Below are 17278 nucleotides of genomic sequence, written 5' to 3'. Positions count from 1 at the left end.
GGAGTAGCACTGTATGTGAAAGAAAGCATGGAATCAAATGATTTAAAAATCTTAAATGAACGAAACTGTGCCATAGAATCTCTATGGATACCAATTCCATAATCAAATAATAAGAATATAGCAGTAGGGATATACTACTGACCGCCTGATCAGGATGGTGATAGGACTGCAAAATACTCAGCCTCTCTAATCTCCCTATCATAATAAAAAAAACTCTATTAATAATAATGGGGGATTTCAACTATCCCCCTATTGACTGGGTACATGTTATCTCAGGACGGGATGAAGAGATAAAGTTTCTTGACACCTTAAATGACTGCTTCTTGGAGCAGCTAGTCTTGGAACCCACAAAAGGAGAGGTTTCAGAGTAGCAGCCGTGTTAGTTTGTATTCGCAAAAAGAAAAGGAGGACTTGTGGCACCTTAGAGACTAACAAATTTATTTGAGCATAAGCTTTCGTGAGCTACAGCTCACTTCATCGGATGCATTCATTTCCACTGAATGTAGCTCACGAAAGCTTATGCTCAAATAAATTCGTTAGTCTCTAAGGTGCCACAAGTACTCCTTTTCTTTTTACAAGAGGAGAGGCAATTCTTGATTTAGTCCTAAGTGGAGCTGGTCCAGTTTCTCGTTTTCTTCAAAAACAGACTCCAACGAGAAACCGCAGAACTGGAATTAATTTGCAAACTGGACACCATCAAATTAGGCCTAAATAAAGACTGGGAGTGGATGGGTCATTACACAAACTAAAAACTATTTCCCCATGCTAATTTCCCCCCTACTGTTATTCACCTGTCAACTGTTTGAAATGGTCCACCCGGATTACCACTACAAAAGTGATTTTTTTCCTCCTGCTGATCATAGCCCACTTTAACTGAATTGTCTCTTTAGAATTGGTAAGGCAACCCCCATCTCTTCATGTACTCTGTATATATAACTTCCTACTGTATTTTCCACTCCGTGCATCTGATGAAGTGGGTTTTAGTTCACAAAAGCTTATGCCCAAATAAATTTGTTAGTCTCTAAGGTGCCACAAGTACTCCTTGTTGCTTTTTCAGAAATTGAAAGGTACAGTGCCAAAAGTGAAATCTTTCCAAGCTGCATGGAAACTTTTTAAAGACACCATAATAGAGGCTCAACTTAAATGCATATCCTAAATTAAAAAACAGAGTAAGAGAACCAAAAAAGTGCCACTTTGTTGTTTAGCCACGGTAAAAGAAGCAGTGAGAGGCAAAAAGGCCTTTAAAAAGTGGAAGCTAAATCCTAGTGAGGAAAATAGAAAGGAGCATATAGTCTGCCAAGTGAAGTGTAAAAATATAGTTAGGAAGGCCAAAAAAGAATTAAGAACGGCTAGCCAAAGACTCAAAAGGTAATAGCAATTTTTTTAAAAGAATTGTATATGCCCGTTCGTCTATAAGCCGACCCCCCAAGATGGTTAGGTAAAAATAGCAAAAACTTTGACACTTTCATAAGCCGACCCTATATTTCAGGGGTTGGCAAACTTTGGCTCCTGGCCTGTTAGGGAAAGCCACTAGTGGGCCTAGTCATTTTGTTTACCTGGCGCGTCTGCAGGCATGGAGCCCCTCAGCTCCCAGTGGCCGCAGTTCGCCGTTCCTAGCCAATGGGAGCTGTGGGAAGTGGCGCTTCCTGCAGCTCCCATTGGCTGGGAATTGTGAACCGCGGCCACTGGGAGCTGAGGGGCTCCGTGCCTGCAGATGCGCCAGGTAAAAAAATGACACAGTATTAGATATTCAGTTCAATGATTCCATAGAATTTAAATCATCAAATTTTGGTGTAGACCAGTTTATAAGCTGACCCCCGCTCTTTGATGGGTCACTTTTTTACCAAAATTATTCAGCTTATGAGCAAGTATATACGGTACATCAGAAGCAGGAACCCTGCTAAACAACTAGTGGGTTCACTGGACGATCAGGATGCTAAAGGAGCACTCAAGGACGATAAGGCCATTGAAACGAAACTAAATGAGTTCTTTGCATCGGTCTTTGTGGCTGAGGATGTAAGGGAGATTCCTAAATCTGAGCCATTCTTTTTAGGTAACAAATCTGAGGAACTGTCCCCAATTGAGGTGTATTAGAGGAGGTATTGGAACAAATTGATTAACAGTTTTAAGTCATCAGGACCAGATGGTATTCACCCAAGAATTTTGAAGGAACTCAACTGTGAGATTGCAGAACTACTAACTGTGGTTTGTAACCTATCATTTAAATCAGCTTCTGTACCAAATGACAGGAGGATAGCTAATGTGATGCCAAGTTTTAAGAAGAGTTCTGGAGGTGATCCTGGCAATTACAGGCCACTAAGCTTCATTACTGGGCAAACTGGTTGAAACTATAGTAAAGAACAGAATTGTCAGACACCTAGATTAACATAATTTGTTGGGGAAGAGTCAACAGGGTTTCTATAAAGGGAAATCATGCCTCACCAATCTGCTAGAATTCTTTGAGGGGGTCAGCAAGTATGTGGACTAGGGGGATCCAGTGGATATAGTTAGGGCCCTACCAAATTCGTGGCCATGAAAAACACGTCATGGACTGTAAAATCTGGTCTTTTGTGTGCATTTATCCTATACTATACAGATTTCACAGGAAACCAGAATTTCTCAAATTGAGAGTCCTGACCCAAAAGGGAGTTGCAGGTGGGTCACAGGTGTCAGAGTAACAGCCGTGTTAGTCTGTATTCGCAAAAAGAAAAGGAGTACTTGTGGCACCTTAGAGACTAACCAATTTATTTGAGCATGAGCTTTCGTGAGCTACAGCTCACTTCATCAGATGCATACCGTGGAAACTGCAGCAGACTTTATATATACACAGAGAATATGAAACAATACCTCCTCCCACCCCACTGTCCTGCTGGTAATAGCTTATCTAAAGTGAGCATCAGGTTAGGCCATTTCCAGCACAAATCCAGGTTTTCTCACCCTCCACCCCCCCACACAAATTCACTCTCCTGCTGGTGATAGCCCATCCAAAGTGACAACTCTTTACACAATGTGCATGATAATCAAGTTAGGCCATTTCCTGCACAAATCCAGGTTCTCTCACTCCCTCACCCCCCTCCAAAAACCCACCCCCATACACACACAGACTCACTCTCCTGCTGGTAATAGCTCGTCCAAACTGACCACTCTCCAAGTTTAAATCCAAGTTAAACCAGAACATCGGGGGGGGGGGGGGTAGGAAAAAACAAGAGGAAATAGGCTACCTTGCATAATGACTTAGCCACTCCCAGTCTCTATTTAAGCCTAAATTAATAGTATCCAATTTGCAAATGAATTCCAATTCAGCAGTTTCTCGCTGGAGTCTGGATTTGAAGTTTTTTTGTTTTAAGATAGTGACCTTCATGTCTGTGATTGCGTGACCAGAGAGATTGAAGTGTTCTCTGACTGGTTTATGAATGTTATAATTCTTGACATCTGATTTGTGTCCATTTATTCTTTTACGTAGAGACTGTCCAGTTTGACCAATGTACATGGCAGAGGGGCATTGCTGGCACATGATGGCATAAATCACATTGGTGGATGTGCAGGTGAACGAGCCTCTGATAGTGTGGCTGATGTTATTAGGCCCTGTGATGGTGTCCCCTGAATAGATATGTGGGCACAATTGGCAACGGGCTTTGTTGCAAGGATAAGTTCCTGGGTTAGTGGTTCTGTTGTGTGGTATGTGGTTGTTGGTGAGTATTTGCTTCAGGTTGCGGGGCTGTCTGTAGGCAAGGACTGGCCTGTCTCCCAAGATTTGTGAGAGTGTTGGGTCATCCTTTAGGATAGGTTGTAGATCCTTAATAATGCGTTGGAGGGGTTTTAGTTGGGGGCTGAAGGTGACGGCTAGTGGCGTTCTGTTATTTTCTTTGTTAGGCCTGTCCTGTAGTAGGTAACTTCTGGGAACTCTTCTGGCTCTATCAATCTGTTTCTTTACTTCCGCAGGTGGGTATTGTAGTTGTAAGAAAGCTTGACAGAGATCTTGTAGGTGTTTGTCTCTGTCTGAGGGGTTGGAGCAAATGCGGTTGTATCGCAGAGCTTGGCTGTAGACGATGGATCGTGTGGTGTGGTCAGGGTGAAAGCTGGAGGCATGCAGGTAGGAATAGCGGTCAGTAGGTTTCCGGTATAGGGTGGTGTTTATGTGACCATTGTTTATTAGCACTGTAGTGTCCAGGAAGTGGATCTCTTGTGTGGACTGGACCAGGCTGAGGTTGATGGTGGGATGGAAATTGTTGAAATCATGGTGGAATTCCTCAAGGGCTTCTTTTCCATGGGTCCAGATGATGAAGATGTCATCAATATAGCACAAGTAGAGTAGGGGCTTTAGGGGACGAGAGCTGAGGAAGCGTTGTTCTAAATCAGCCATAAAAATGTTGGCATACTGTGGGGCCATGCGGGTACCCATAGCAGTGCCGCTGATCTGAAGGTATACATTGTCCCCAAATGTGAAATAGTTATGGGTAAGGACAAAGTCACAAAGTTCAGCCACCAGGTTAGCCGTGACATTATCGGGGATAGTGTTCCTGACGGCTTGTAGTCCATCTTTGTGTGGAATGTTGGTGTAGAGGGCTTCTACATCCATAGTGGCCAGGATGGTGTTATCAGGAAGATCACCGATGGATTGAAGTTTCCTCAGGAAGTCAGTGGTGTCTCGAAGGTAGCTGGGAGTGCTGGTAGCGTAGGGCCTGAGGAGGGAGTCTACATAGCCAGACAATCCTGCTGTCAGGGTGCCAATGCCTGAAATGATGGGGCGCCCAGGAGTTCCAGGTTTATGGATCTTGGGTAGTAGATAGAATATCCCAGGTCGGGGTTCCAGGGGTGTGTCTGTGCAGATTTGATCTTGTGCTTTTTCAGGAAGTTTCTTGAGCATATGCTGTAGTTGCTTTTGGTAACTCTCAGTGGGATCATAGGGTAATGGCTTGTAGAAACTCGTGTTGGAGAGCTGCCGAGCAGCCTCTTGTTCATATTCCGACCTATTCATGATGACAACAGCACCTCCTTTGTCAGCCTTTTTGATTATGATGTCAGAGTTGTTTCTGAGGCTGTGGATGGCATTGCGTTCCGTATGGCTGGGGTTATGGGGCAAGTGATGCTGCTTTTCCACAATTTCAGCCTGTGCACGTCGGCGGAAGCACTCTATGTAGAAGTCCAGTCTGCTGTTTCGACCTTCAGGAGGAGTCCACCTAGAATCCTTCTTTCTGTAGTGTTGGTAGGGAGACCTCTGTGGATTAGTATGTTGTTCAGAGGTATTTTGGAAATATTCCTTGAGTCGGAGACGTCGAAAATAGGATTCTAGGTCACCACAGAACTGTATCATGTTCGTGGGGGTGGAGGGGCAGAAGGCGAGGCCCCGAGATAGAACAGCTGCTTCTGCTGGGCTGAGAGTATAGTTGGATAGGTTAACAATATTGCTAGGTGGGTTGAGGGAACCATTGCTGTGGCCCCTTGTAGCATGTAGTAGTTTAGAAAGTTTAGTGTCCTTTTTCTTTTGTAGAGAAGCAAAGTGTGCGTTGTAAATGGCTTGTCTAGTTTTAGTAAAATCCAGCCACGAGGAAGTTTGTGTGGAAGGTTGGTTTTTTATGAGAGTATCCATTTTTGAGAGCTCATTCTTAATCTTTCCTTGCCACCCTGACTTCTGCCCTGCCTTCAGAGCTGGGTGATCAGAAGGCGGTGGCTGTTGGCCGGGAGTCCGGCTCGGAAGGGGTGCCCCACCACCAGTAGTGCAGATGTCAGGGTGGCAATACTATACCATGCCGTCCCTACTTCTGTGCTGCTTCTAGCAGCAGCCCTGCCTTCAGAGCTGGGCTCCCGGCCAGCAGCTGCCACTCTCCAACTGCCCAGCTCTCAAGGTAGCGCCGCCACCAGCAACAGTGCAGAAGTAAGGGTAGCAGTACCTACAAAAACCTAGCCACCACCCCACAACTCCTTTTTGGGTCAGGATCCCTACAAATACAGCACCATGAAATTTCAGATTTAAAGAGCTGAAATCACAGAGTATCAGGCTTGGAAAGGACCTCAGAAGGTCATCTAGTCCAGCCCCTTGCTCAAAGCAGGACCAACCCCCAACTAAATCATCCCGGCCAGGGCTTTGTTAAGCCTGACCTTAAAAACCGCTAAGGAAGGAGATTCCACCACCTCCCTAGGTAACCCGTTCCAGTCCTTCACCACCCTCCTAGTGAAAAAGTTTTTCCCAGTATCCAACCTAAACCTCCCCACTGCAACTTGAGACCATTACTCCTTGTTCTGTCATCTGGTATCACTAAGAACAGCCTAGATCCATCCTCTTTGGAACCCCCTTTCAGGTAGTTGAAAGCAGCTATCAAATCCCCCCTCATTCTTTTCTTCTGCAGACTAAATAATCCCAGTTCCTTCAGCCTCTCCTCATAAGTCATTTATTCCAGTCCCCTAATCATTTTTGTTGCCCTCCGCTGGATGCTTTCCAACTTTTCCACATCCTTCTTGTAGTGTGGGGCCCAAAACTGGACACAGTACTCCAGATGAGACCTCAACAATGCCAAATATAGGGGAATGATCACATCCCTTGATCAGCTGGCAGTGCTCCCACTTATACAACCCAAAATGCCATTGGCCTTCTTGGTAACAAGGACACACTGTTGACTCTCATCCAGCTTCTCGTCCACTGTAACCACTAGGTCCTTTTCTGCAGAACTGCTGCCTAGCCACTCAGTCCCTAGTTTGTAGCAGTACATGGGATTCTTCCTTCCTAAGTGCAGGACTTTTTACTTGTTCTTGTTGAATCTCATCAGATTTCTTTTGGCCCAATCCTCTAATTCACTATTTTTGAAATCCCATGACTGTGAAATTTACCAAAATGAACCGTGAATTTGGTAGGGTAGATATAGTGTACTTAGATTTTCAGAAAGCCTTTGACAAGGTCCCTCACCAAAGGCTCTTAAGCAAAGTAAGCGGTCGTGGGATAAGAGGGAGGGTCCTCGCATGGATGGGTAACTGGTTAAAAGATAGGAAACAAAGGGTAGGAATAAATGGTCAGTTTTCAGAGTGGAGAGAGGTAAATAGTCATGTCACCCAGTGAGCTATACTGGGACCAGTACTATTCAACATATTCATAAATGACTTGGAAAAAGGGGTAAACAGTGAGGTGACAATTTGCAGATGATACAATATTACTCAAGATAGTTAAGTCCAAAGCGGACTGCGAAGAGCTGCAAAGGGATCTTACAAAACTGGGTGGCTGGGCAACAAAATGGCAGATGAAATTTAATGTGGATAAATGCAAAAAAATGCACATTGGAAAACATAATCCCAACTATACATGCAAAATGATGGGGTTTAAATTAGCTGTTATAATTCGAGAAAGAGATCTTGGTGTCATTGTAGAGAGTTCTCTGAAAACATCCACTCAGTGTGCAGCGGCAGGCAAAAAAGCAAACAGAATGTTGGGAATCATTAAGAAAGGGATAGATAATAAGACTGAAAATATCATGTTGCCTCTATATAAATCCATGGTATGGCTACATTTTGAATACGTCATGAAGATGTGGTCACCCCATTTAAAAAAAAGATATATTGGAATTGAAAAAGATTCAGAGAAGGGCAACAAAAATTATTAGGGTTCTGGAACGGCTTCTGTACGAGGAGAGATTAAAAATACTGGGACTGTACAGCTTGGAAAAGAGACGGCTAAGGAGGGATATGATAGAGGGCTATAGAATCATGACTAGGGCGGAGAAAGTAAATAAGGAAGTGTTATTTACCCCTTCGCATAACACAAGAACCAGGGGTGACCTGATGAAATTAATAGGCAGCAGATTTAAAACAAAAGGAAGTATTTCTTTACACAACACAGAGTAAACATGTGGAACTCCTTGCCAGAGGATGTTGTGAAGGCCAAAACTATAACAGGGTTCAAAAAAGAATTAGATATATTCATGGAGGATTGAATGGCTATTAGCCAGGATGGGCAGGGATGGTGTGCCTAGCCTCTGTTTGCCAGAAGCTGAGAATGGGCAGCAGGGGATGGATCACTTGATGGTTGCCTGTTCTGTTCATTCCCTCTGGGGCGCCTGGCGGTAGCCACTGTTGGGGAATGGGATGCTTGGCTTTATGGACCTTTGGTCTGACCCAGTTTAGCCGTTCTTATATCCTTATGAAAGGATCCAGAAGTGAGCGACAAAGATTATCAAAGGGATGAAATGCAAGTCATATGTGCAAAGCCTGAAGGAACTGGGTATGTTTCAACTGGAAAAAGAGATTAAAGGGGGCTATGATAGTGGTCTTCAAATACTTGAAGGGCTGCCATAAAAAAGATGGAGAAAAGTTGTTCTCTCTCGCCACAGAGGGCAGGACAAGAGGCAACGGGGTCAAACCACAGTACAGCAGATTAGATTAAATCTCAGGAAAAGATTCCTAACTGTAAGAACAGTAGGACAACGGAACAGACGCCTAGGGAGCTTGTGGAAGCTTCTTCACTGGAGGTTTTCAAAAGGAGGCTAGAGAGCCAGCTGTCTTGGATGGCTTAAACAGCAAATCCTGCATCTTGGCAGGAGGTGAGGTTAGATTAGATTACCTTTGCAGTCCCTTCTAATCCTCTGAGTCTATGATCTAATCAAGCTTGCTGAATGGGCAACGGGATGGCAGATTGAAGAGAAAACTTGAACTGGTCATAAAGCAACAGGGTTCTAAATTAACTTATCAATTCAGGAAAGAGACTGGGGCATCACTATGGACAACTCAGTGCTCTTGCCTTCTGAATATGCAGCTGCAGTGAAAAAAAGCGCAAACAATGTTAAAATGAAAATGGAATGGAGAATTACACAGAGAATATAATGCCACTATAGAAATCAATGGCTTGCCTTCATTTAGAATATACAGTGTGGTATCAGTCACTCTGTCTCTTAAAGGATATCGCGGAGGGGTAGAGGAGGTTCAGAGAAGGACAGCGAGAATGACTAGGCACCTTGAAAAGCTCTTAAGTGAGATTGAAAAGATTGTTTGTTTAATTTCAGAAGGGACACGATAGAAATATGTAAAATAATGGTCTACAGAAAGTAGATTTGGGAGCTTCTGTTTTCTCTGGCTCATAACAGAAGAACAAAGTGACTTTCAATGGAACTGAAAGGTGGCAAATTTAAACTGGATCTCACTGCCATTGGAAGTCACTGAATGTAAGAAAATCAGAAGTATTCAAAGAGGGATTGGACATGTACATGGGTTAGGAGACTATATAGAATTGTTATAATTAATAGCTTTGAAGGGTTAGTAAGTCTCATCTTTTAGGTCTTAAGCCATTCTCTAACTGTTAGCGATCAGGGTGAGACGTAACATGGGGACAGATTGTCTCACGTTGTCCTGATGCAGGTTCTTGCACCTTCCTCTGAAGCTTCTGGTGGTCGCTACTGCTAGAGACAGGACACTGAACTAGACAGACCTTGAGCCTGATCCAGTGTAGCAATTTCTAAAGGTCTGTTGTAGAGTGCTTCAAGGAAGCATGGTGCATAAAAGAAGATTTTAAATCAGTTTCACAAGGGGCGGGTGGGAGAGTTCCATTATAAGGGAGTGAAGGGGAGGGGAAATTTGGCTAGTTGCATGACTGGAGAAAGAGGTTAAATCTTCCTTTGAATTAGAAGATGTTCACCACCATAGGGAGGCAGGTTGTCAAGCTATAGATAAATCATTGGTTTGTTTTGGTATGATTTCTGTGCCACTAAGTACAGAAGAACCCCATTTATCCGTGACTCTGTTTTCTGGCTCTCTGTATTAACCGAACCAGGTGACGGGACTCAGACTGTCAGCCCCGGGCAGGGCGGGTGGCCCGACTCTCTTGCTGTACAACAACTAGGGGGTTGTATTTTTAGTTAAGTAGATAAGAAGGGGGGGGTAAGTTTTTTAATGCTTTTTGAAGAGGGGTCCGCTAGTTTAAAAGTAACTCCGCATCTTTAAATAACAGATAGAAGGCTCTTTGCCCATTCTCCTGATTATCTGAATTTTTTATTATCCAATCTGGCCCTGGTCCCAGTTAGATTGGGTAAATGGGGTTCTTCTGTATGTAAATGTGGTGTTGGTCTTGCTGGGAGGTCAGTAAACGAGATGTGACAGATATTGCAGTTGGCAGTTTTGTTTCACTCTCGTTTTCAAATGACATGGCATTAACTTTGTACGTGAATTGCCAGAAACTCTTAGAGCTTTGTAAGTATTTTGGGAGAGCATGGGTACATACTTTCTCAATTACACATTAACTTTATGGTAGTTTTCATGTTCTTTAGCATGGATTTCAGCATGCTAATTTGTTTTTTTTCCCCCTCTTTAGCCCCTGGCGGATAGTAGATGACTGTGGTGGTGCCTTCACAATGGGAGCCATAGGTGGTGGCATCTTCCAGGCTATCAAAGGGTTCAGAAATTCCCCAGTGGTGAGTAAAATAATTTCTTGTAGATAAACTACAGTAGCTTTGCTTCCCTTTCCTTCCAACAATAAACGTGTGGGAGTGACCTAAGAGGAGGAAATCTCCATGAAGTTCTCTTCATGGAGGCTTGTCTCCAGTCATCGTATTGAGAGGCAGGGCAGAACAGGTTGCAGGCCAGGAGAATAAACCTCTCAGTTGCCGACGATCCACATGGATTCCAGGTCCATCTGTGTAGAAGCCTTGTGCCTCTATACCAGCTCACTGCCTTCTGCATGTTCCCTGTGACTGATACAGCTGGTGGCAGCCCCAGGGAAATCTCTTTAAGAGACATCTTCCTATAAGGGTGCCTAGAAAATCACTGGGATTCACAAAGCCTGGGTTAGGTGCTTATGATTTCTATACAGTGAGTGGAGGGAGATAAGCACCTAAGAATGGGATTCACGAAAGCCAGTCCGCTAGGCCAGTGTTTCCCAAACAGTGGGTCCTGGGAAGGTTCTAGATGGATTGCCATGTCCAGGGCCAGATTAACTTGTCACTGGGCCTTGGCAGACATATACTTCTCCTGACGTGTGTGTATATGTGTGAAGAACAAGCCCACCCCTCACTCACCTTGCAGCAGTGGCTACTGTCCCTTCCCAGGCATTGTGATCTGGTGCCTGGGGTTGCAATGCTACTCAGATTTGGCCCAGCTGCCCCTCCTTCATCAGCCAAACTGAGTGATACTCTGTCCCCCAGCACCAGGTCGCAAGGCCGAGAGCAGGGAGCTGGACTGAGCCCAGTGGAACAGGAAGTGTCGCTGAGGGGTGAACATAGGGCAGGCTTGCTCTCCTGGCCCAAAGCCTCCTCTCCACACTTGGCCAGGATTAGGCAGTGCCAGGGTGGAGGATGCGTATATGTAATGGTGGGTTGCAAAAAAAGACCCAAAATGTTTGGGAGCACTGGGTTAGGACACTCACCGAAGAGGTGGCTGATGCCTGTTTAAACCCCTTCTCCTCATCGAGTGATGGGGGGACTTGAATCGAGGATCTCCCACATCTAGGGTGAGTACTGGACCAAAAGTTACAAGGTAGCTCCTCCTTCCCTTTCGCGCCCGCTCTCCTCAATCCTCCCAACTATTTTGTGTGGAGTTTGGCATACACTGGGCACACCTACCAGATCAGGACACACAAGCAAGTTAGGCAGAGGAGCACTTACCTTCCCCTGGTTTGTGAATTGCACTGGACCGTAGGCATCCAGATGCCTAGAGTGAAGCAGTAGTTTGCATGCCCAGACACAGAAACTTAGACACCTGCAAAAACTTTGACTCCAGGTGAGTTTGGGCAACTACAAGGTGTGGCAGCAGCTGAGTTGGGGTTTTATGAGTACAGGTTCCCCCTAAATCTTGGACTTAGGTGCCTAATTCCCTTTGTGAATCTAACCTGTAGAGTTCTGTTAAGGTTAACATAAAAACATAAGAACAGCCCTAGTGGGTCAGACCAATGGTCCATCTAGCCCAGTATCCCATCTTCCAACAGTGGCCAACAGCATTTGCTTCAGAGGGAATAAATAGAACAGGCAATCATCGAGTGATCCATCCCCTGTCGTCCACTCCAACTTCTGGCAAACAGAAGCTAAGGGCACCCAGAGCATGGTGTTGCATCCCTGACCATCCTGGGTAATAGTCATTGATGGACCTATCATCCAGGAACTTCTCTAGGTTTTTTGTTTTTTTGGGGGATCCTGACATAGTTTTGGCCTTCACAACATCCCCTGGCAATGAGTCCCACAGGTTGTCTGTGTGTTGTGTGTGAAGAAGTATTTCCTTTTGTTGGTTTTAAACCTGTTGCCTGTTAATTTCATTTGGTGACTCCTAGTTCTTGTGTTATGAGGAGGAGTAAATAACATTTCCTTATTCGCTTTCTCCACGCTGGTCATGATTTTATAGACCTCTATCATATCTCCCCTTTTAGTCATCTCTTTTTCCAAGCTTTTTAATCTCTTCTCATATGGAAGCTGTTCCATGCCCCTAATCATTTTTGTTGCTCTTCTCTGTACCTTTTCCAGTTTTAATATATCTCTTTTGAGATGGGTTTCAGAGTAACAGCCGTGTTAGTCTGTATCCGCAAAAAAGAAAAGGAGTACTTGTGGCACCTTAGAGACTAACCAATTTATTTGAGCATAAGCTTTCGTGAGCTACAGCTCACTTCATCGGATAGTCTCTAAGGTGCCACAAGTACTCCTTTTCTTTTGAGATGGGGTGACAAGAACTGAATGCAGTGTTCAAGATGTGGGCATACCATTGATTTATAAGGAGACACTATGATTTTTACTTTCTTATTATCTACGTCTTTCCTAGTGGTTCCCAACATTCTGTTTGCTTTTTTGACTGCCCTGCACATTGAGGGAATGTTTTCAGAGAACTATTCACAGAATCATAGAATATCAGGGTTGGAAGGGACCTCAGCAGGTCTTCTAGTCCAACTTCCTGCTCAAAGCAGGACCATTCCCCAACTAAATCATCCCAGCCAGGGCTTTGTCAAGCCAGGCCTTAAAAACCTCTAAGGAAGGAGATTCTACCACCTCCCTAGGTAACCCATTCCAGTGCTTCACCACTCTCCTAGTGAAAAAGTTTTTCCTAATATCCAACCTAATCCTCCCCCACTGCAACTTGAGACCATTACTCCTTATTCTTTCATTTGATACCACTGAGAACAGTCTAGATCCATCCTCTTTGGAACCCCCTTTCAGGTAGTCAAAAGCAGCTATCAAATCCCCCCTCACTCATCTCTTTTGCAGAATAAATAATCCCAGTTCCTTCAGCCTCTCCTCATAAATCATGTGTTCCAGCCCCCTAATCATTTTTGTTGCCCTCCACTGGACTCTTTCCAGTTTTTCCACATCCTTCTTGTAGTGTGGAGCCCAAAACTGGACACAGTACTCCAGATGAGGTCTCACCAATGCTGAATAGAGGGGAACGATTACGTCCCTCGATCTGCTGGCAATGCCCCTACTTATACAGCCCAAAATGCCGTTAGCCTTTGTGGCAACAAGGGCACACTGTTGACTCATATCCAGCTTCTCGTCCACTGTAACCCCTAGGTCCTTTTCTGCAGAACTGCTGCCTAGTCGCTTGGTCCCTAGTTTGTAGCAGTGCATGGGATTATTCCGTCCTAAGTGCAGGACTCTGAACTGGTCCTTGTTGAAGCTCATCAGATTTTTTTTTTTGGTCCAATCCTCTAATTTGTCTAGGTCCCTCTGTATCCTATCCCTATCCTCCAGCGTATCTACCACTCCTCCCAGTTTAGTGTCATCTGCAAAATTGTGAGGGTGCAATCCACACCATCTTCCAGATCATTAATGAAGATATTGAACAAAATCGGCCCCTGGACCGACCCCTGGGGCACTCCGCTTGATACTGCCTACCAACTAGACATGGAGCCGTTGATCACTACCCGATGAGCCCAATGATCTAGCCAGCTTTCTATCCACCTGATAGTCCATTCATCCAGCCCATGCTTCTCTAACTTGCTGGCAAGAATACTGTGGGAGACCATATCAAAAGCTTTGCTAAAGTCAAGGAATAACATGTCCACTGCTTTCTCCTCATCCACAGAGGCAGTTATCTCGTCATAGAAGGCAATTAGGTTAGTCAGGCACGATTTGCCCTTGGTGAATCCATGCTGACTGTTCCTGATCACTTTCCTCTCCTCTAAGTGCTTCCGAATTGATTCCTTGAGGACCTGCTCCATGATTTCTCCAGGGACTGAGGTGAGGCTGACTGGCCTGTGATTCCCCAGATCCTCCTTCTTCCCTTTTTTAAAGATGGGCACTACATTAGCTTTTTTCCAGTCATCCGGGATCTCCCCTAATCGCCACAAGTTTTCAAAGATAATGGCCAATGGCTCTGCAATCACATCAGCCAACTCCTTTAGCACCCTCGCGTGCAGGACATCCGGCCCCATGGACTTGTGCTCGTCCAGCTTTTCTAAATAGTCCTGAACTACTTCTTTTTCCACAGGGGGCTGGTCACCTTCTCCCCATGCTGTGCTGCCCAGTGCAGCAGTCTGTGAGCTGACCTTGTTTGTGAAGACAGAGGCAAAAAAAGCATTGAGTACTTCAGCTTTTTCCACATCCTCTGTCACTAGGTTGCCTCCCCCATTCAGTAAGGGGCCCACACTTTCCTTGACCACCTTCTTGTTGCTAACATACCTGAAGAAACCCTTCTTGTTACTCTGAACATCCCTTGCTAGTTGCAACTCCAAGTGTGATTTGGCCTTCCTGATTTCACTCCTGCATGCCTGAGCAATATTTTTATACTCCTCCCTGGTCATTTGTCCAATCTTCCACTTCTTGTAAGCTTCTTTTTTGTGTTTAAGATCCGCAAGGATGTCACTGTTATATTCAGAATGACTCCAAGATCTTTCTTGAGTGGTAACAGCTAATTTAGACCCCACCATTTTGTATGTATAGTTTTGTATGTATAGTTGGGATTTTGTATGTTTTCCAATGTGCATTACTTTGCATTTATCAACACTGAATTTCATCTGCCATTTTGTTGCCCAATCACTCAGTTTTGTTAGATCTCTTGGTAGCTCTTTGCAGTCTGCCTTGGACTTAACTATCCTGAGTAATTTTGTATCATCTGCAAATTTTGCCACCTCATTGTTTCCCCCATCTTCCAGATCATTTATAAAGATGTTGGACAGCACTGGTGCCAGTACAGATCCCTCGAGGACACCGTTATTTACCTCTCTCCATTCTGGAAAGGTTATTGATCTTAAAAGTTGAATTCCTCTCTGTTCTGTGCAGATGCGAAAGTGACACCATCATCTAAAAAATCCCTCTAGATTTTTTAAGAGTTTAACATAGTTTCATTTGCTACACTTTTTCAGTTCTGTTAAATTAGGGGATAAAACCATATTTTCATGTTTTAAATATTTTTCTCTTCATTGTTGCTGTGTGAAAGACACAGAAATGAGGAAAACTGATTATACAAGAGAAACAAAAATTCTGTAGGAGAAATAGTAAAACTAACTATAGAAAAATTGCTGTAAAAATGTACAAAAGTAAAACTGAAAAATGAAATATTTTCACTGATCTCTTTCTAGTATAGCAATCTTGGGAGTTACTTGTAACACTAATAGATAATATATTTTCAGACAGAAGTGTAATAAGTTTTCCTTTAACGTTTCCATGGCAATCTCCCCTAAAAGTTGGTTTCCCTAGCATATGTGGATGAAATTTCCTCTCTGTTCACTTGTGTGCATTATGTTGTGCGGCAATTATCTGTTGACATGCTTCCACTCTGAATTTAATTGGTTTTCTGCGTATATACTTTGTGAAGCAATTTGGGATGATTCAGGAGAAAAGGAATGACAGTAGAACCTCAGAGTTATGAACACCTCGGGAATGGAGGTTGTTCATAACTCTGAAATGGTTGTAACACTGATCAAGACATTATGGTTCTTTCAAAAGTTTATTACTGAACATTGACTTAATACAGCTTTGAAACTTTACTCTGCAGAAGAAAAATACTGCTTTCCCTTTATTTTTATTTTTTGTAGAGTATGTTTAACACTATTTCCTTTTTTTTTGGTCTTGTCTCTGCTGCTGTCTGATTGTGTACTTCCAATTCCAAATGAGGAGTGTAGTTAAATGATCAGTTCGTAACTCTGGTGTTTTGTACCTCTGAGGTTCTGCTGTATATAAATGTAAAATACTATCGTGTAATGTTTGTTTTTTATGTGGTAAAAACATTACTTAGGGTATGGCTACACTTGCAGCTGTAGAGCGCTTTGAGTTAAACCAGCCTTCGTAGAGCACAGTAGGGAAAGCGCTGCAGTCTGTCCACACTGACAGCTTCAAGCGCACTGGCGTGGCCACATTTGCCGCACTTGGTAGCGGTGCATTATGGGCAGCTATCCCAGCATGCAGTTGACTGCAACATGCTTTTTAAATCGGGGTGGGGGGAGTGTGTTGTGTGTATGTGGGGGGAGAGAGAGTGGGTTTTTGGGGGGCTGAAAGCATGTCAGCCTGCTTTCTTGTAAGTTCAGATAGCAGCAGGCCCCCCTCCTCCCTGCCTCTCTCTCTCTCTCTCGCACAGCATTCCACAGGAACGGCTTGCTTTGTCTTGGTGCTGGCTGTCAGAAACGGAGCTTTCAAAGGGCATATCCGCATTCCTAGGCAAGCTCAAAACAATGAGAAGAGTGACCACGTGACTTAAGGGGATTATGGGATGTTTCCGGAGGCTGATCAGAGAGCAGTAATGCAACACCTCGTTCACACTGATGCCCAGGCGTTTCAGCCACTACACAACAAACATTAATCTTCTCGCGGAGGTGGAGTACCAGGAGTGCTCTAGCCGTGGAGTCAGAGCGCTCTACGCGCCTTGCCAGTGTGGACGGGGAGTGAGCTAGGGCACCTGGGGCCACTTTAATGTGCTCTAACTCACAAGTGTAGCCAAGGCCTTAATGTCTTGGTTTAAAAAAAAAAAAATAGAAAATATAAGTGATCCAGCAATTAGACTTTACATCATCACAGAAAATTATAAATAACTGATTTGTGTAGTTTACAGGTGTTATAATTACATACTAAATATTAACTGAAAATAAAAATGTCAGAAAGCATTGATAACTATATGGATTGAAAACAATTCCACTTTGTCAGTTTATGTATAATACAGTATGAAATGGCTGTTTTTATAAATTCCTGAGAAAAACAGATTTATAATGAAAGAACTTCCAGATGTTTAGTAATAACTATAACTGGGTCTGAAAGGGTGCAATTTAATTAGCTGTAAAACTTAAATATGTTTAGTTTTGTTTCATTCTGATTGTTGTCTTCGGTTTATTTTAGGGTGTAAACCACCGGCTGCGGGGAAGTTTGACAGCTGTTAAAACCAGAGCACCACTCTTGGGAGG

General features: G+C 43.9%; 1 protein-coding gene across 3 annotated transcripts in view; it reads left to right on the top strand.

The window, feature by feature from the left end:
• The window catches only part of TIMM17A (translocase of inner mitochondrial membrane 17A), a 35738-nt gene that overhangs the window by 4187 nt on the left and 14273 nt on the right, over positions 1 to 17278 (top strand). For 2 of the 3 annotated variants that reach the window (XM_077839419.1, XM_077839417.1), the window contains exons 2-3: positions 10286 to 10385; positions 17214 to 17277. In XM_077839419.1, the coding sequence (XP_077695545.1) occupies positions 10286 to 10385; positions 17214 to 17277 (164 nt within the window). Of the gene's footprint in view, positions 1 to 8132; positions 8207 to 10285; positions 10386 to 17213; position 17278 lie in introns of all 3 variants that reach the window. The other variant, XM_077839418.1, reaches the window with a different exon arrangement.

Source organism: Eretmochelys imbricata, chromosome 21, assembly GCF_965152235.1.
Source record: "Eretmochelys imbricata isolate rEreImb1 chromosome 21, rEreImb1.hap1, whole genome shotgun sequence".
Taxonomy (NCBI): Eukaryota; Metazoa; Chordata; order Testudines; family Cheloniidae; genus Eretmochelys; species Eretmochelys imbricata.
This window is presented reverse-complemented; position numbering and strand designations above follow the sequence as displayed.